The 20,082-nt window shown below is 33.9% G+C and overlaps 2 protein-coding genes across 2 annotated transcripts; both read left to right on the plus strand.

The window, feature by feature from the left end:
* Positions 1-2,044: 2,044 nt before the first annotated feature.
* LOC129809942 (lachesin-like) lies at positions 2,045-7,931 on the plus strand. The gene is made up of 4 exons (XM_055860106.1): positions 2,045-2,204; positions 2,401-2,893; positions 6,868-7,271; positions 7,353-7,931. Exons 1-4 carry the CDS (start codon positions 2,150-2,152, stop codon positions 7,382-7,384), a joined length of 984 nt encoding a protein of 327 aa, XP_055716081.1. The 5' UTR covers positions 2,045-2,149; the 3' UTR covers positions 7,385-7,931.
* Positions 7,932-11,394: 3,463 nt separating this feature from the next.
* Positions 11,395-16,458, plus strand: LOC129809941 (inorganic pyrophosphatase). Its single transcript, XM_055860105.1, has 7 exons — positions 11,395-11,650; positions 11,945-12,063; positions 12,247-12,517; positions 12,583-12,707; positions 12,767-12,915; positions 15,971-16,080; positions 16,139-16,458. Exons 1-7 carry the CDS (start codon positions 11,461-11,463, stop codon positions 16,168-16,170), a joined length of 996 nt encoding a protein of 331 aa, XP_055716080.1. The 5' UTR covers positions 11,395-11,460; the 3' UTR covers positions 16,171-16,458.
* Positions 16,459-20,082: the final 3,624 nt, after the last annotated feature.

The following is a 20,082-nucleotide window of genomic DNA, read 5'->3' on the forward strand; positions in this document are numbered from 1 at the left end:
ACATGAAGGACAAAAACATTTCCTGAAACTCAAAAAATCAATCATTGGAATCATTTTGCAATCATTGGAATCATTGGAATCATTTTAGCAATATCAATAGCGGTTCCCACCGGAAACCATATACAGTAGACTCTCTCTCAATCGGGAATATGGGGCGAAATGTCATCCGGTTTAGCGATAGAATTGAGCGTCAAAGCCTTTGTAAATTCCACAAAAAGCGCTCAATTATAAAGAATCACGATAAAATAGGAAGAACTACAGCGAATTTGAGCGAATTTGCTTCATAATTAAACGTGAAAATTGTCAACAAAATTTGTTGCCCGATTGAGAAAGAGCCGATTGAGTGAGAGTCTACTGTAGTGACTAAATAAAAATAAAACAAACTGAACAAGATAAATAGTCTTTCATTTACATTTTATCCAATACACTATTAGAGAATCAATCTCCAACTGTGAATTGAAAGATTAGGGGTTTGTCCAAAGTTCAAAAATTTGTACCATTGAAAAAGATACGTTACTTTCTGTAGGGGAGGGTGGGACAGTTTTAGGCAGATAAACTTTTTCTAAAAGATTTATTGCCAAACCATATGTATTTAAATTAATTAAATTTCGTATTAATTGTATGAAAGACTGGCGTGATACGTATAGATAGGGGACTCTCCGGTGATGGCCATGGAATGTAAAATGTGAGAGGTGACTTGAATTCCACTGGCCATAATCGGAAAGTCCCCTATTTAACCAAATTTCTTTAGTTTCTTTTGAGCATAGGCTATCTAAATATACGCAGCACAATTCCTAGAAAGTTATTTATTGTCTCAAAATTAAGTACATATAACCGTTTTACTCTGGAGGTTAGTTACCAACGCTAAGACGGCAGTGGCCGCTATCACACAAACATTGAAATTTTTGTACACCTATATCTCTGTCTAAATTTTTGCTTTCAAGAGCTCTAGCTCAAAAGCAGTATTTCAAATAAATGAAAATGAAATAAAATAAATATAAGTAATGCATGTATAAAACTACCCAACTCTCTCATAAATTAAAACAAGTCTATGTATTTGATCTATTAAATATAAAGCTATAAATTTTTGTCGATCTCTAGGAATTATTATCTACCATCACTTTTCGAAAAAAAAATTCTTGGTATGTAAGAGTCAATACTTACAACAACTAAGTCTAATCGCTATTTAAAAAATCGCAGTGTTCGGAGGTACCCCTGTTTGATGAAGCCCCAGTTTCCCCTAATACTTTCAGAATTCATGAAAATTTACATGAAAATATTAAGCTATAATTAAAAAAAAATAAGCTGATCCGTATCGAACCCAGAACCCCCTTAGTGATATGGCAAGCACTCTGCCAGTTTGCCTATTAAGGATCTAATACCTATAGTACATATCTGAAATCTCATCAAATTTATCATAGAACTGAATGTTTCTCAACTCTGTTGTATGGTCAACTCCGAATTTTCCATGTGACGGTCCTCGGTGAACGAGCGAAAGTGATGTGTGTTGTATTTTTAACCAGTCAGCGCTATTTTTATCATTGCTGATATACAAAAAATCTACCAATTTTCCCTGTTGTCAAATTAAATATCTATATGCAAAAATATCAGCATTTTAACAAATCATCTACCAAATGGTTATTGTACCTTTTGGTAACTCCTATCTACCCTTTTACTGCCCCTTGTTTGACCTTTTTCAGAGGCTGGATTCCCCGGAGGAATCCTATGCAAAGTTCAATGAGGCTGATTAGGATAATTCTGAGAAATGTTGTTGCCAATTGTGAAACTCATAAATCCGCCCCTGGAATATCTCTCTGGGGTGTTGCTGTTCATGTGCATAAATTTCTACTTGTTCGACGTCGCATTTTAAAGTGTGACTTTGAAGCACAACCACACTTTCACTTTTCAACCCCTAAAATGTGCGTTCGTCTGAATATACCGAGCATCCTTCGGACGCATAGCAACATCAGGGGATGATGTAGATTGGGCAGAAAGAGACAGCCGGAGGATGCCAATGGACGAACCGATGGAGATTCGTTGCGTACTAAAAGAGCTCAGCCACAGGCAGACAGTCGAGTGGAATCACTGAGCAGATTCAGAGTTAAAGTGGATTTTTCTGAGAGTATTATCCCCGAAAACGGCAGAGAAAATGCCGGAATCTTGCTTAAAATTCATCATTTTTCTCCTATTTGCTATCCATCTGGGTGAGTAGAATTCCCAATCAGTAGGTGCTCCTGGAAAAATACCGGGAAATCTCAAAGAATCCCGCGTAAATCACACCAAGTACCCCTCCAATCAATTGTGTGTTCTTTGTTAATGATGATGCTCTGCGTATGTGATAAAAACAAACGGCGTTTACAATGTCACTCCTCTCACTTGATACTTTGTCTCTGGCTCTAGGTGCGTCTCAGAAGGCAAGAATCACGGATATTTCACTGAAACAGATCAAAGAAATTGGCGAGAGCACTCATCTCAACTGCACAGCTAAGGATGTGGGTATGTCCAAGGTGTCGTGGAATAAGAAGAAGCTGGACCTGACCGGTGACCCCATCCCCATATCCTTCGATGACCAACTCACGATCAATGACCCGCGCTTCAAGATTGTCCATGATCAAGACACATACAGCTTGCAGATCAGCAATATCGGAAGCACAGATATGGGCATCTATGAGTGTCAGATCTTTGTCTCCTTTGACGAGCGTCCCACCTCTTCAGTTGAACTCTTGGTACGCCATCCACCCGTGATCTCTGAGAAATTATCCACAAGAGTGGCTCAGGTGGCAGAACATCAGCCAGTTAATCTGGAATGCTACGCTGATGGATACCCCAGGCCAAGTATTACCTGGACCAGGGAGTACAATGCACTAATGCCAGGCGGAGGTCATAAAATCAAGTGAGTTTTTAAAATAAGGATTATGCGATAGACACACTTACGACTTAAGCCGAGAGACGACTTAGTGGAAAATGATGGAAATAAAGTCTAACCATTATTTCGAATATAATTACGCTAAGCCGTCTCTCGGCTAATCCTCTGGTCTGTCAAGGCCCTTAGCTCAAATCTGCACTGTACTACAGAGCAGAAAAATTAAATTTTGTTCAGTGAAAATTAAAATTGATCTATATTTAGGAAAAGGTTTTCAGGCTTCGCACACACTCTGGCTTTTAATACTTCGTATATTTCTCATATTCCTTAATTAATCGGACCTATCTTTCCTGAAAAAATTAGGTCAGATTCATTAAATGAATATGGGGAAAATAATAAATGTTTGAAGCCAGAGTATATGCGAAACCTGACAGCCTTCCCCTTTTTCTAAAGAGAACATAAAGAGTTTTTTTTTAATTTACCAGTTATCTTAAAACAAAATTATTTAACTTAAACTCATTTTATCTTCTTCTTTAGATCTCTTAGATTTTTTATTGAATAAAATTGGCGTATAATCCTTAATCTAGAAAATCTTCAATCTGATTTAAAATTTTTAAATAAATATATTTAATTTAAATCACAAGGATTTTTTAGAAAAGCATTTGTTGTCTATTTTAGATTGCATTTAGAATATTTAGAATTCAAAATTACTTATTGAACTATTTAATTTCGATCTTGCTACCGCTCAGTAAAATTCATAGGGGCCCAACTCTTTTTTTTTATTTCAAGATTTTGATGTACTGGAAAAAAAAATCTGACAAATTTTCATATAGGCAATTAAAATACTTTGTTTGAGATATTATCCAATTTCTATCTCTTTGATTTACTTTTTGTTAGTTGTATCAGCCATTGAGTTATCTGCATTTCCTCTGTATCTTAACTTGTTCCAATCGATGCATCGTTGCGTAGTCACTTAGCCTAGTATTTTCAACTGGAAAATCAGGTACCGCCCGCCAGTTTTTTTATTTATTTTTTATGTAAGTACACTCAGTCCCGGCATTAAGTCCTTCGGGATTATGCACCTGATGGAATTATGCACATAGAATTATGCAAGTTTGCCTACCCTTGGGAGTCAATTTATGAAATCACGCCTGAATGTATAGTATACTATGTTACGACGCGGGAAATTTTAAAACAATGTGCTTCTTTTTCAAAAATAAAACTTTAATTTCTTTTATTAAGGTAATTTTTTTTGTAAATATTCTAACCATTTATTGAAGAACTCTAACCAAAAAGTACTGTTTGTTAATTCATTTCTATTAAACAGTTGAATCTTTTTGTTTTGACACTTTTACTCCGCGCGAAATTCGTTCTACGGCGGATTTGTTCAAAAGAAAGCCCCTGTTGGTATGCAAATTTTCTCGATGCATAATGCCATTTTGCGCGTTTTTTTGGTCCCGAAAATGTGCATAACTGTGTTATCACACTTGCACATTAAAATTTTAATGTGATTCATATTAATTGTTGCTGGTGAGAGTCCAAATGTGTAATTTGTGTGTTTGAATCATTTTATATTCAAAATTTGATCTATTTGTTGATAAAAAGGTAAACTTGGCCCGCAAAATTTGATATAAATTGATTTATAGCATTAATGCGAAAAATTAATGCGATTTTCTCTTTAATTTTTTAATGTGAAAAATATTTATGCTTTAGGTAAATTTAAACTTATTTTTGCAGGCCAAGTCTACTTCATTATCAATAAATAGGAAAACCCCAAATATTAAGTGACTCAAAGACACAAATAACATATTTGGACGCTCACAAGCGACAATTATTGTGAATCACATTAAAATTTTAATGTGCAAGTGTGATAACGCCGTAACACCTGGATTGAGTGTATATAGAAACCGGTTCCTATCCATCAAACCGATTCTGAAACCGTTTTTGTGCCATTGGAACCCGTTAGTTGGAAATTTCAAAATACTCGGTTTTTTTTAGAAACAGTAGCCTAGTCATAGTTACTAATGATTTTTTTTTAAATAATAATTTAGCTTATTCGAATTGCTTCCTTGTCGTTCTTCTTACAAAAATCTGAGTTCAATATTTGAAATTATATCAATTTAGGGGCCCAATTTTGCTATTCTGCGAAAAGATATAAAATTTAAGAGGATAAAATCGTCATATTTTCGATGATTATAAGAAAATGGTTAAACAAATTAATAAAGCAAATATTTATTTAAAAAATAAGACTTATCCTGTCTTCCAAAAGATTATACAGAATAAGTTATTCTCCTTTAAATAAGAATGAACGATATGTACCAGTGAATTTTTCGAATTTCTCGTACAAAAAAAACGGTCTCAAGATTTCACTAATTTCATATTCGGAATTGGCACATAAATGTTTAGTCATACATTTAGTCTTTGAGTCTCTAAATAATTTAATTTTGTTAATATATAGACAATAAATAAACAAACGCCAATTCGGCGGTGGACTCTGAGAACTACACGGGATCTCATTGACATGAAACTACTTCGAAAGTATTGTTGATGGACAAATTTATCTATCCATCTATCTAATTATCAATTATTCCGTTTTTTGTCAAAAAAATCATCAGAAATTTCTTTAATTCCTGTGGCATCCGAGTGGAAGTAATTTGATGGTTGGTTTGGGGTGAACTGAACTGAAGGTTTATTTCTTCCTGGGTTTATATACATGAGTGATCCTAATAGAGAGGACCGCTACTTCATAGTCCTGATGGACTTTGCCACCTCTTTGTGGGTATTCTCCAATGGATGGTACATTGGACCCATCTTTGTCTCATACATTTCAATTCCTAAATCAATTACTCAATGGATCAAGTGGTAGAGCACTCGTTCTATGATGCAAGTGTTCCGGGTTCGAATCCCCTTTAAGTCACCAGGATTTTTTCTGGTGTTAAAGGTGTTCGAATTGCACTTGATTTCACGGGGTATGGCATTGACAACCCCATCCCTCTGTTTAATAAAGAATAATAATGGATGTTCCGTACTCCCCTTGCGGGAAAGCCTGTTCCTCTATGAAACGATGTGAAACCACTATTATTATTATTATCTATATCATTATCAATCTAATATTCCATTTTTTTGTCAAAAAATCATCGGAAATCGCTTTAATTCCTAAATCAATTACCTAAATCATTGAAGCGTCTTTAATTTTCTCTTTTACAAGAATTCATCACTACAGTAAAAAATTATGATTTCCCTACAAGTTATCTACTAAAATTTAAGTTTTACTGACAAACCTTACCAGAATACTAATAGAAATGTTTGTTTAAAATTGTGATACATTTTTGAGAAATAATTCAGATAATTTTATTGATCAAAAGTGATTTTTTTAATGACTACATATGCTGTTAACATTACGAAAAGCAATTATTACTGATAATTGTAAATTGATTAACTAACACTTCTCAATCATTTGCGGTTATCAATTTTTTTGTTTAATAAAAGTGATTAAATTAGTAGTCAAATATGAACTTTTTTTAATGGGATTAATATGTATAATTTTCGTATTAATTAATTAAAATATTTGACCTAATTAAATTTTATACAGAAAAAGTGAAACAGTTTTTACAGTTTATGCAAATTTATTTAAATTATGTTTCTGATGTAATTTTTCGCACATCCAGTATATTTAATTAAAATCCTGCATTAAAACAACCAATTCTAGAATTGTAATACCTCTGTTTTCAAAATAGAAATTTTATATAATAAAAGATATTTTGGTATACCATTCTTTATTTAAAAAGGAAACTGTGAATTTTTCTTACTGCTCGAGCTTTTTATTATTATTCAAAATGGTAAAACAAAAATGGTAAAATTACAATAATAAAGTTACTCAATTACTGCCCAAATGCAATGTTTAAAATTATCAAAAATAAATTAAATACACATAAATGATTCTAACAATTTTGTTTTAGAAAATGCTCCATTAACTAAAACCGTTTTTTTTTTTTTTCTTTTAGCGGAAACGTTCTGAAGATTACATCAACTCGAAAAGAAGATCGCGGAACTTACTACTGCTTAGCAGAGAATGATGTTGGCAAATCAAATCCAAAAACCGTAACTCTAGAAGTAGAGTTTGCACCTGTAATATCAATCCCCCGGCCCAAGGTGGCCCAGGCCCTAGATTACGACATTGAGCTGAAATGTCGTGTGGAGGCCTATCCCCCTGCGTCGATTGTATGGCTACGCCATGGAAATCAGCTTCAAAGCAGTGAAGAATATAAAATCTCCAACCTGGCCACAGTGGACCAGGTTACCACATCTTCGCTCATGATCCGTGGTTTGGAGAGGGATCAATACGGCGACTACTACTGCCAGGCACGTAACTCAAAAGGACAATCCGAAAGCAGAATTCACGTCTTTGGTTAGTATTTCCGCGGCATCATTCATTCTTTTAATTTTTTATTTATAATTTTTTTCTTTTTTTTTTCTTTTCTTTTTGTAGAATCTGTCCTCCCTGTTTTAGAATTGGTTTAACAGAAGTGATGTTTGTTTTGATTTGTGTTTTTTTTTCGTAATACTTCCCTAACTCCTTGTATTGCAACTAACGTGGTATTTCCTTTAAGAAAACGCCTTCCCCGACATCAACTTCGCAGGAATAATTTGGAGCAGTTCTCCAATGTCCTATAATCCACTGCCAGTCGTCTATATAATCACCATGTCAACGTTACTGATAAGAATCCTATAAAGACGCATGAAGATAGCTGCATGGCTTCTCTAGAAAGTCATGACCTCAAAACCCAGCCAAAACCGTTCTTGTGTGCCAAATTCTATCGAGTCTCGGACTAAACTGCCACATGCGAGTGTACTTTAGGACAAAATTTACAACATAGAACTTAGAAGTAAATAATATCTGCCATTTTTCTCATTATAGTCTGTAGACCATCCCTCATACGTAGATCCGTGGAGTGATTTTATTTACAACATAATCATTTTTGCCAAATAAAACCTAAAATAGACATTTTGTAATTTCTGAATTTCACAAAATAAAGTATTCTGACATATTTTTTAGAAAAAAAAGAAATATTGTGAATTTTTTGTATTTTTAGTGTTTAATTTACTACGATATATTTAAATTTGTAATGTGGACTCTTTGTCAACGAGAACTGAATTTAAGGTCAATGTTGGAAAGGGCAACTTATGGGGGAGTCCTCGAAGACTTCACACTCTTATCTATAACCGCTTGCCCTCTATCAGGTAACATTACTTCGTACAAATGATGAACACTGTGCGTGATGTCATTTCTCAGAAAACATAAAAATTAATATGACTCTCAATTTAGATTGGCAACGCAACAGGATCCCAAAATTCGTCCCAACGAACGCAAAATCCTAAAACACAACTAAATAATGCTAAAAATTAGCAAAATTAAACTACCTAAGGGAAAGTACTCCCCCTTCGAACGTTCATGCCTTCGAATTATTTGAATTTAATTTACTATTCCTAAGGAACCTACCTACTTAATATTATCAATAATTGATAATAAGCTAACTAATGTTTATTAAAAATTTAAGTATCTTAAGAAAAATAAAAGAAAATCCAGGTTATTCGAACGTTCACGCCTTCGAATAATGAGATTTTTCTTTTATTTTCCTAAGAGACTGACACATTTCTATTAATTATTAGTTATCTTATCATCAATTTTATTGATAATTACATGATAATTAAGTGTGAACCTCTTAAGAAAAGTTAAAGAAATTTGCATTATTCGAAGGTATGAACGTTCGAAGGGAGAGTACTTTCCTCTATTGCTTCTCGGCATTTTATATTAACTGGGTTATCTTAAAATTGCTTTAAAAAAAATATTTAATGGTCTTGTAAAAATACTTTTAAATGTTTAAATTGAATTAGGGTGATATGCGGTAATTTAGAATAATTTTTTAATTTAGAATTTCCTATTTTTCTTACAGTTTTAAAGATTTTAAATTAAGAAAAGATAAAAAACAGGATGAAGTGTTATTGCTTTTCTTATTGATTCTTTTTCTTCTATTTCGTTGTCATATTTATCCCTTTCTCCATTTGAAGCAATCAATGGAAAAAATATCAAAATTCAAAATAAATTGAAATAGCCCCGTTTTACTCTACCTGTTTTGAATAATAAATTAAATTAAATGATCTCGAAGATATTGGCACCTTTCGAAAGGTTTTAACACTAAACCTACCGACCGTTTTTGGTAAGTCTTTCCTAGTGCGTTCGGTCAAATAACAGACCACGGAAGGGTAGGATATTCGACAAATTTTTATTGAAAAAGAGGAAAAAAATAAAAACTTAAACACTGAAAAATATATTATATGCATATTTTAAAAAATTCATGAAATTTGATAGCGACATTTTACCGTTTAAATATGTGTTAATTTTAAAAAGTTCTTAATCCGGCCAATTTTGACCGGATCTTGGTAGGTTTAGTGTTAAAGTAAGAAGTTTACTAGTAGGAATACTACAATTAGGGGAAGTGAGGCACCTTACCATAAACTGTACCGAACCATGAAGTAATTTAGTTCCATTATTTAGTCCCCTTCAAAATAGTAGAAACCCCTATTCCAAAGGTATTCCACTTCCCCCTATTCAAATATTATCCATTCATCTAAAAATTGTTTAAAAACCACCTTTCTAAAATTAACATTATTACCTGTTTTGCTTACAAATCTAGTATTAACAAAAAGATCTTGTTCTTATGATTCTAACTGACATTACCTTGCTATCTATAGCAAGGGTGAGCAAGAACCATTTGAAACCGAATAAACTTCAAAATAAGTTTGCCCAAGTGGCGTTTTGACGTACAATTTTCATTTGACGTTTATTCGGTTTCGAACGGTTCTTGCTCACCTCTGTTTCATAGTTACGTGCCTCGAAACTTTCACAGTTTTTGTGAATCTTCTTATATCTGTACGCTACTTCCTATAATAATATTTCATTTTTTGGTTTTATGAAAAGAAATTTTGAGTTCAGAATTTTAAATAACAGCCAAGGGTGAACAAATAGATCTCACGCTGGGATCTAGAGCTGAAAATCGGCAGATCGGCACTATTTAGCCAAGAAAATTGATAGATCGGTACAATTTTTCAAGAAATCGGCAGATATATGAGAACGGCAAATTTATACGAGATCGACGGATCGGCATCAGCACTCGAATAACCCGTGAGCGGCACATTCATCTACTCCTTGATATTAGCCTATTTCACTATTATGACCAGCGCATAATAACTTTTGTTTGTAAACATGTTTTTAAAATTTTTCGTGAGAATGAGTGAGATGACTAGATCTAGGATCTCACTCACTCTCATTGAAATGTCAAAAGCATGTTTACAAACAAAAGTTATTGTGCGTTTTAAAGTACTATTATAACGATTATAACACTCGAACTCCACAGAGAGAGCCGTATATAAATCCTTCCGTCATTCCGGATGTCGCCAGCTCTTAAGATCAAACGGTTGGAGATAGATAATTGGGACCTTCGGGGACCCACCATAAATCGACTCAAGGATAGTTAACATGTCCCTCATTTCCGCCAACCCCTCCCCTACCCCTCCAAAACTATATTTTTTGGGATTTCTCGAAACCGCGTTATGCGTTTCCTCCTTAGTTTCGGATATTTTTTAAAGGTTGTTCAGGCAGACATTCGCCCATAAATGAAAATACTGTTGAATCATTCCAAAAAACTGGTTTTCAAGATCAAAAGTTTAAAAGGTTCTAAAAAGCGTATTTGTCAATCAAATAACTGAACCAGTTCTGAATCGGTATTGAACCGGTTAATAATCGAAAATTAATTTTTATGCGTAAATCAATTATGTTACTCCCACGGTATTTTGGGCAATCTTTTGATTTATTAATTGGTTAAAATCGATTGGGAACTGATAATGAACCAATAAGTAATTTTTTTGTCCGATAATCAATTTTATTACTCTTAAAACTCTTTTGTGGTATGTTTTAGGTGATTTATGAAACGGATGAAATTTGTTGAGAACTGATAAACGGTAAATGAGGTAAATGGGAGGCTTTGTCATCCCTTCTTCATTAAATATTAAACTAAGTAAAACCTATTAGAACAATTTATTTTTAAAAGGAAATATATTAAGCATTTGCATCTTTCGTCAGTCTCTGCATTCGTTGCAATTGTTGCAAATACTACGCACCGGACGATTTGTTAAAAAGTGATATGAAATGAAAATATTACTTCCTAAAAATGCATAAAGCCTTCTTTCGGGTAGTGTATAACAAAACCGTTACTGTTTGAAATCCAAATTTTCCAATGGAATTTTGATAACCCACCCCTAGTACCTAAAGAGGCGCTTCAATCAAGTTTATAACAGTTTTTGAACTGCAAATATAACGGCCGTTTCACTTTAATCTATTCTCGGTCTTTTCACTCACAATTTTCTACAAATTTTGAATGAGAACAATTAAAAATAAATAAAAGATAAATGTTCTTTTTGTATTTTTGTTGGAGATTTAGAATTTTTTACTTTAAAGAGCGCTTTAACTAAAGTTATGTTGTATACCTTCTTTCAATGGAAACCGCTTTCCAGTGTTTCGGCTCACAGTCACTGGAAAGATGGTTTGCCGCACGTCATTGTCACTTTCGCGTGTGCTCTTGTGGCGTTCAATTGGTCAAAAATTTTCGTCTCCACACCTTCTCTCTCAACGATTTTTACCCTTAAGTTGTGCCCCAATTAGGATGGCCGGAAAATATACAACAGTCGAAAGGGGAGTACCCAATTCCACCGACTACAGAATATTCTTCCGTAAGTACTACTTTTTACCGCTTTAACCTCTTTAAACTGGTGTAGAGAAAATTCTTAGGAAAAGCCATTATAATTTTAATTAGAGGCCTTATCATTGCCACGATAATGGGTTATATAACTGACAAATCAGACTATTTGTTTGGCTGTTGCAGCCACAAAACACGATTATCATTGAATCAGAACATTGCTTTCATTGGAGCAAATTGATTTCTGATGACGTCAGTGGACTTTCATCTCTACGGGTGAAAGTACAGTAATAATCCGGCAATATAATGCATTGGGGTTTCCTTCTAGGAAATGAGGCCGGATGTGTCGTCTCACCAATGCATGACATTCCCCTGTACGCCAATGAGGCTAAGAATGTGGTGAACATGGTCGTAGAGATTCCCAGATGGACCAATCCAAAGATGGAGGTAGGTTTGAGGCTAACCTGGAGGGGGTTCGGTCATAAATCGATAACTGTTTACTCTCTTGGGATCTTATCTGCCAAGATACACAATCCATCATGATGGATTGCTGGCAGAACTACGTACATCATGCGATATTCTCATTAAGAAAACCTCCACCCTCCCTAAAATTACCTTTCTCCTCTGTAGATCTGCCTAGCGGAAGCTCTAAACCCCATTAAGCAGGACATCAAGAAGGGGAAGCTCCGTTATGTGTCCAATTGTTTCCCCCACAAAGGGTACATCTGGAACTACGGCGCTCTCCCTCAAACCTGGGAAAACCCTGAACACTTGGACCCGGCAACCGGGTGCAAGGGTGACAATGATCCAATCGATGCCTTAGAAATTGGATCACGGGTTGCGAAGCGCGGGGAAGTGGTTCAAGTGAAAATCCTTGGAACTGTCGCATTAATCGATGAAGGTAGTCAACCCCTCTTCAATTATCCTCAAGAGTTCAAATAAGCCATTCTTCACTGTCTTTCGCAGGTGAAACCGACTGGAAAGTGGTGACAATTGACGTTAATGATCCCGTTGCCAGTCAAATGAACGATATAACGGACATTGACAAATTCTTCCCAGGACTCCTCAAAGCATCTATTGAGTGGTTCAAGGTACTCATTAGGGATTCATTGGACTGATAAACATAATTAACGTTTTCTCTTTTCTTCAGATCTACAAAATTCCAGATGGAAAGCCTGAAAATCAATTTGCTTTCAATGGAGAGCCCAAGAATGCTGAATTCGCGAAGAATGTTGTGGCAGAAGTTCATCAATTCTGGAAGAGTCTGATTACGAAAGAAATTCAGGCGCCTATTTCATGGTGAGTAACTTTCTCTAATGAGAGCTTCAGATATCAGGTTTAGTCACATTTGCAAACTTTAGACGTCTTGTTAAAATATGACCACCGAAAAAATTATGCATTTTGTTGATAAAATAAGTCATCTCTTTTTCAGCCAAAAAAAGAAAAGAAAAAAAAGAAGAAACAGATTTTAAAGCAGTGATAAGTTCAGATAAGCTTATGGTAGCTGACATTCTTTACAGGCGACCTCAGAATGCTTGCAACTCGGAATGTGTGCAAATTCGATTGCTTATTGACTTTTGAAGATAAGGAATCGCGTCGAGTCAATTTTATAAATTTAAAATCAGTTTTTCAATGAAGTTTCTTCTATACAAAAGAATTTTGAAATGCACACCACTGTGCTATACACCGTAATCTCAGAAAATCTCCCGTAGTTCTATGGGGACACTTCCGGTAATCACCAATGAAAATTTATTTCACCAGAAGAAGAAAAACAAATTTTCTGTCTTGCCCAGAGCTTTCGGTCCGGATGTGGATCTTTTTCAGTGGTAGACTAGACCATGTTTTTTGATTTCCTGAAGTTCGTTATTTTTGGAAAAATAGAGGATCATCACCAGCAGTAATCACTTGGGAAGGTTTTTTACTAATAGATAATTAGTTTTCTTGCTACTTTTCTAAATTTTCTTTTTGCAATTGTGGCTTTGATGTGATTTGATTAGGCGCTTTTTCCCGTAGTTCTGTAATAAACAAAGGGTAAATAAATGCCGCTCACGGTTGCCGATTGCCGATTCGTCGATCTCGTGCCGATCTGACGAGTAAGTCTAGTAGTTTCAGTGCTATTTTTCGACCATTTCGTACAGAAGTAGATCTTGAAAAATTCGAAAATCTATTTGAAGATCCAAAAAAAAAGAGACTTTCTCACTTATTAATACTTTCGCAAGGTGGCGGAAGTTACATACTGTTCGAATTTCGAAGTGCTCAAGTGTCAAAATGTGAAGGTCTTCACATTGTTGTGAGGAAAAAAACAGAATAACGACGTTTACTGTTCTCGACCCAGTATTTAATCACTCCATAATCACTGAGTAACTCTTTTGCGAGCTTTTTAGTGTGATATTTGATAAATTTTCCCCAACTTGTTCGAAAATTTAGTATGAAAATTCGAAATTGAATTTGAATTCTTCGAACTTCAACGACTTTTTGTGCAAATAGAGTTCCATTTACCTTTCATCCAAGACACTATTGGAGAATCAAAATCTACTTGTGATCGGGCTGAGTGCGTGTTGTTGCCGTGTTTAGATTACACAGTAAAATATTTTCAGCTACTTTACCATGATTTTCATTGCAAATTTTACATAAACATGTAATCGTGTGTACTGATACATATTTGTGTAATTTGTACACATTTTGTGTAAAAACTGTGTAATTTTACACGAAATATGTAAGAAAATGTACACAACTGAAAATTTGCTTTTTTCACTAAAAAATAAAAAAAAAATATTGAACCTCATCACTGGCCTTTGAATACAAGGTCCAAACTTTACTTTTTTTATCAAAATTACGTTTTAATTTCACTGATAAAATAGTTTAAATAATGAAAAAAACTTAGCACTTTTTCTGCTGACATCGGCAAAATTGACCACACTGAAGATTTTGTGAAAAGTCGAATAGTACACTGTCAATTTCCGCACTATGTTACACTCTAAATTAAATCTAATTTCAGAAGTTTTATGTATGTATATCTGGTACGTAGAAAGCTAAATAATTCAAATAAAAATTAAAAACGAAAGGAAAACAAATATTTATATGATTTTAAGCGATATATTTATGATGCATTTCAAAACACCCCAGATTGGTTCCAAAATGCACCGTTTTCCAAAATGTACATTACCCTATCGACATTTTGGCCGCTTAGAATAAGAAACGTATAACTCGCAGTAGGAAAATTTTACAGGAGAGCGATTTGAAGCTGAGATTTTACATACATAGTATAGGATTTTTGAGATTTAAAATCTCTATAATTTTGAAAATAATTATCATTGAAGTATAATATTCACAGGGAAGGTAGAGGGTATAAACAAGTATTCAAAAAGCAAATAAAATGATTTTTGTAAAAAATCGAGTAGTTCGACTTATATTCTGAGTGGTCGAATCTGCCGAAAACCGCTTTTCAATATCTCACTTTCTCTCTCGCACAGAAGCGGTTGTACGATGGTTTTCAGCGAACACCAAATGCTAACCGATTTCAACCGATTTCGCCTGAAATCATATATATTTGCAGATGAATTCTGCTAACCTTAAAAGCGGTTCATAACCAATTGGAATCGGTTTAGGCTTGTTAGGAATTCCTAGACCTTTCCAACGAACCCAAACATTATACCATTCCATTGAGAAATACGGTATCCAAAGCCTTTTTAACTTTTGACCTTGAAAATCTCTTATTATGATTGATTCAATCGTATTTTCGTATAAGGACAAAATGCCCGAGTAAAAAAATATATCCAAAAAAATCACACGACGCGTTTTTGAGCAATCCTAAAAAATATGGTTTTTAGTTAACATGTTAACTACCCTTGGGTTGAATTATGGGAAGGGTCTCCGAAGATCCCAAGTCGCTATGTTTAATCGTCTTGCTTCTAAAAATTCTAACGGTCTGATGAACGGACATATGAAGAAATAGCATGATCTCAAAAAACAGAAAACTTGCGACTTCTAAAAAATTCTACCAAAATACAACCCCTTATGCTCTAAACAGACTTACGACTTAGGCCGAGAGACGGCTTAGTGGAAATGATGGAAAAGTAGTTTGACCATTATTGCGAATATAATTGTGCTAAGCCGTCTCTCGGCTAATCCTCAGGTCTGTCGAGGCCCTTAGGGGGTCACTAATAAGTAAAAAAATATATAATTATTCAAAATCGAGAGATTCTGCTCTCTTTGTAGAGTTACAGCAGTAAAAAAGTCAAGAAAAACCGTATAAACATTATCTTTGTGGCTAAGCCGAAGAATATCTGAAGATATGTCAAAATACAATTAGAAAATTCCATTAGATATTGAAATAATTTAATTACTCTCACAGTACCAACTCAACTGTGGTGGATTCTCCGGATTTCGTGTCGGCTGATGAAGCTGAAGCCCTGCTGCAAAAATCCTCCACCGGAGGTGTTGCTGAACCAGTCAGCGATTCAGGTATGTCCAGCTGAATACTGAATTTGTTCTTTTTAATTAAATAAAATATTCCTTTCAGTTGATAAATGGCACTATGTGCATTTAAAGTAAACTTCCGGAAAAAAGCTCAATTAACCCAGAAATGACAGTTAAACAATAGATCCCTGCCAGTGTTGAAAACAGTTAAGTCCCTTTTGCACCATACTCGATTTTGAAGGATCACCTCTAGCGGCATTTACGTATGAATATATAAAATATGTCGTATTTAGCGTAATTTTGTTGCTGATAGCAATTTGTTTATTTTGGAAAATTGTACATTTTATTTATCCCCAAAAATTCCACAGGATTGGGATGTTCCAAGGTGAAATTGTTTAATTTAATAAATGAATTGAAATAATACCGGTGCATTTTTAATGAAATTCATCAATGTGGAAGATCTACATTTCAGCTAAAGTTTATGGAATTATTTTATTTGAAAATCCTAGGTTGCACTATTTTGAACTAGGAACTAAATGAAGTCGTTGACACGAATTTTAAAGTTCTAGAATTTTGATAAAAGATTTTGATCAAATTTGGTCAGTGAAATATTAAATATGGTCAGTAAAAAACTTTAAAAAAAATCAGTAAAAAATTAAATTTGTTCACAAAAAAAATCCAGTAAAAAATCAAATTTGGTCAGTAAAAATAAAATACGGTCAGTATAAAATAAAATATGGTCAGTGAAAAATCAAATTCTGTCGGAGAAGTCAAATTTGGTCGGTAAAAAGTCAAATTTTGTGAGTAAAAAATCAAATTTGATCAGTGAAAAATCAAAATTGATCAGTAAAAAATGAAATTTGATCGGTAAAATATAAAAAATTGTCAGTAAAAAATAAAGAACCTGGTCAGTAAAAAATCAAATTTTCTGTACTTCGGGAAGTTATCTGAATCGCCTGTTGAAGCAAAGGGAAATTTTTCGTGCTTTGGAAAGTTATCAGTAGCACCTGTTTAATTTTTGTACAAAATTTAGGAAAGACGAAATATGAAATACAAAATGGTAAAATACGAAATGTACTAAAACACAAAGTTTCCGCAATACGAAATGTGCAATACTTTTTATCCGGATATGCAGAGTTTTAACTTTTATTGATTTCCTTTTCGTTTTTTATTGACTAAATTATTATTCACTGATCATATTTAATTTTCCACTGATTAAATTTCACATTTTACTGATTTAAAAAAAAATACTGACCAAATCTTACTTTTTACCGACCAAATTTGACTTTTCTCCGATCGAATTTGATTTTTTACTGACCAAATTTTTATTTTATACTGACCAAATTTTATTTATTACTGACCAAATATCATTTATTTCTGACCAAATTTTATTTTTTACTGATCAAATTTGATTTTTTACTGATCAAACTTGACTCTTTACTGACCAAGTTTAATTTGTTACTGATTTTTAAAGTTTTTTACTGACCATATTTAATTTTTTACTGACCTTATTTTATTTTTTACTGACCGAATTTGATTTTTTACTGACGAATATTTTATTTTTTACTGACCAATTTGAATTTTTTACTGGCCAAAAAGATTTTGCCGATTATTTAGTAGTACTAGTACCACTCTTGGTATGAATCTACAAAAAGTTTTATCTTGATCCGGCATTTTTTCCTTATCTTGTAATTGTAATCCATTTGAAGTTGACATGAGAATGTATTTTTCAAATGAAAAATCTTGAAATTCGTGCAACGATTATGTCCTTAAATGAAATAAATTTAAATGCAATGAAAAAATCTTTCCAAGTTGGTGAATGATCTAAAGGGAATAAGGGCGTCTCCTCTATCAAAATTAATTCTTTACAGTTTGTCAATTTAGTGTCAAAAAGCAGTCTGCAAACTTTAAGTACTACCAAGCCATTTGCTGAGCAGAAAAGAAAAAGAATAATTCTCTCATAACTAATTTCAAACAAATGATGTGGTAAAAAAGTAGCGTGTACCCTACTGTTTGTAAGCTTTTCTTTAATTCTAGCACTTAATGATGGTCTTTATCGATACGATCTACCATGTCTAATCGGTGAAGACCATTCTTAAACTCAATTGAGCTCAATCGCTATCAACAAATGATTATTTAGTAACTTTTTTATATTTGATGAATGCCAGTTGATAAATTTTATCACACTTTGATCAACTTTGATCATTAAGTTGATTTTGATATTTCATTATCAACAGTTGATAGAAATGTACGAAAAACTGATCAACAGTTGGACAAAAAAATCGGAAAATCGGAACTTGTCACGGTTCTAGAGCTGAAACGATAAGAGATATCAACTTTCGATCTTTGATGGCACCTAAAAAAAAATTTTTAGATGTTTTTTTTAAATTTTTTTTGGTTTATTTCGAAAACGGATCCTACGATTTCTTTTATTTGTGGATATGTTTTATAGGTGGTCAAGGCGAACATTTGTCCAAACATATCTATGACCTAAAACATCGCCATCTTGAATTTTTTAAGGAAGAAGTTTTTACAACTTTAGTGGGTCTATTTTTCAACCGATTTGAACAAGTTTGGATTTTTTCGAAAGGTCTTGAAATTTCCAATTCGATTGCATCTGTTGCAATCGGCAATGAATCGGTTAAGTACCCGTAAATGACCAATATTTTTTAGATCAGTAGGCACCAAAAGATCATGCGAAAAACCAAGGGCATGATATTTCAATTCAATATTTCCTATGTTTCCCATATGTTTCCAGCGAGCCGAAAAAACTTTTGAGTTTATTAGGTGTTTTCTGTCAATGTAGAATGAATTAGCAAAAAATACTAATACAAAACAAAAGCCAATTTAATAACAAAGACGCAACCGAAATCCCCAAATTGGCAACCTATGTAGTTTTGGAGATATCTCGCGAAATGTGTACAAAAACAGGGAAAAAATTACACTAAAACCGGTCGCACTTTTCAGAGCTAATGTCACCCCCCTGCGAAAAACTAATTCACAGAGAGCTTTATCTCTTGAGTTCGAGAACTTTGCAAAGCTTGGACGCTTTGCCATCTCTCTTTATCAACTAGTTGATAAATCTATCAATTGTAGGTAAAAATTACCAACATTCTATCAACTTATTGTTCAATTTACAATTGAATCATCGATTTTGATCAAAATGGTCTATTTGATAAACATTTATTTTGATTATCAAATGATCACTTAACAGTTTTAACTTTAAATTTCAGAAAATCGAAGTATCCATTAACAAATTCAGTATTTTTGCATTTTTTCTCTTGAAAAACTTTGTGAGGAATAAACAGATTCAAGGAAATCAACAAGGAAGCCTTATCTTACTAGAAGATTTGATACATCCCACCAGGATATTACCACAGGTACCGCGCCAATTCCGTTTTTAAGCTTATCACTATGTGATTTTCATGATTTTCGGGGGGCCAAGAGAAACAGTATTCTGCAAAGTTAGATAGCTCCCTAAAACGTTCAGGTTGTGAACAAATCCTCCCACAAACTCATTAAATATTGTTGCACAGGATCGTGACGACAGCCACACTTCCTCTTTGCAACACAATTTCAAATTTGAAAGGAACAAATAGAAGTGCAAATCACTTTAGAAAGTTTCATTACATTTTTGTTGGAATTTCCAAACGAAAAAAAAAGTACTAGTGAATTTTCTGAGGATTAGCAGTTCGTTTGTCACTTAAAATGGAAGTGTGTAAGCCCTTGTAACATTTCGTAGAGTAACTCCACAAGTTTTACAAACTCGCTCTTTCTCTCTTTGTTTTGGCGCTGGAAATTGCGGATATGTGCTGCCGGGAGGGCTGAAAAAGTTGCAAAGTGCATTGGGAAGCAATGGGAGCAAAATTGTAGAGGTATATAGATGGAGGGGTTGACAAAAGAAGCTCTCCTCTGGTGTATTTGAGACTTTTTTGGGGGGATGGCAACGATTCGGCCATCGCGGGAAGGGATGTTTATCGATTTTACTTGGCGAGGAAGTTATGGAATGCGCAAACTTGAGACTCTGTGGCCTGTGATGGCATCCGA

This window comes from Phlebotomus papatasi, chromosome 1 (genome assembly GCF_024763615.1).
Source record: "Phlebotomus papatasi isolate M1 chromosome 1, Ppap_2.1, whole genome shotgun sequence".
Classification (NCBI taxonomy): domain Eukaryota; kingdom Metazoa; phylum Arthropoda; class Insecta; order Diptera; family Psychodidae; genus Phlebotomus; species Phlebotomus papatasi.

Bases quoted from the DNA above. Each gene is read 5' to 3' on its own strand.
- LOC129809941 (XM_055860105.1), top strand. From the start codon at position 11,461: ATGGTTTGCCGCACGTCATTGTCACTTTCGCGTGTGCTCTTGTGGCGT. The intron at 11,651-11,944 runs GTAAGTACTACT...GTTTCCTTCTAG, and splicing joins CGACTACAGAATATTCTTCC to GAAATGAGGCCGGATGTGTC. The intron at 12,916-15,970 runs GTGAGTAACTTT...TTACTCTCACAG, and splicing joins ATTCAGGCGCCTATTTCATG to TACCAACTCAACTGTGGTGG.
- LOC129809942 (XM_055860106.1), top strand. From the start codon at position 2,150: ATGCCGGAATCTTGCTTAAAATTCATCATTTTTCTCCTATTTGCTATC. The intron at 2,205-2,400 runs GTGAGTAGAATT...CTCTGGCTCTAG, and splicing joins CCTATTTGCTATCCATCTGG to GTGCGTCTCAGAAGGCAAGA. The intron at 2,894-6,867 runs GTGAGTTTTTAA...TTTTTCTTTTAG, and splicing joins GGCGGAGGTCATAAAATCAA to CGGAAACGTTCTGAAGATTA.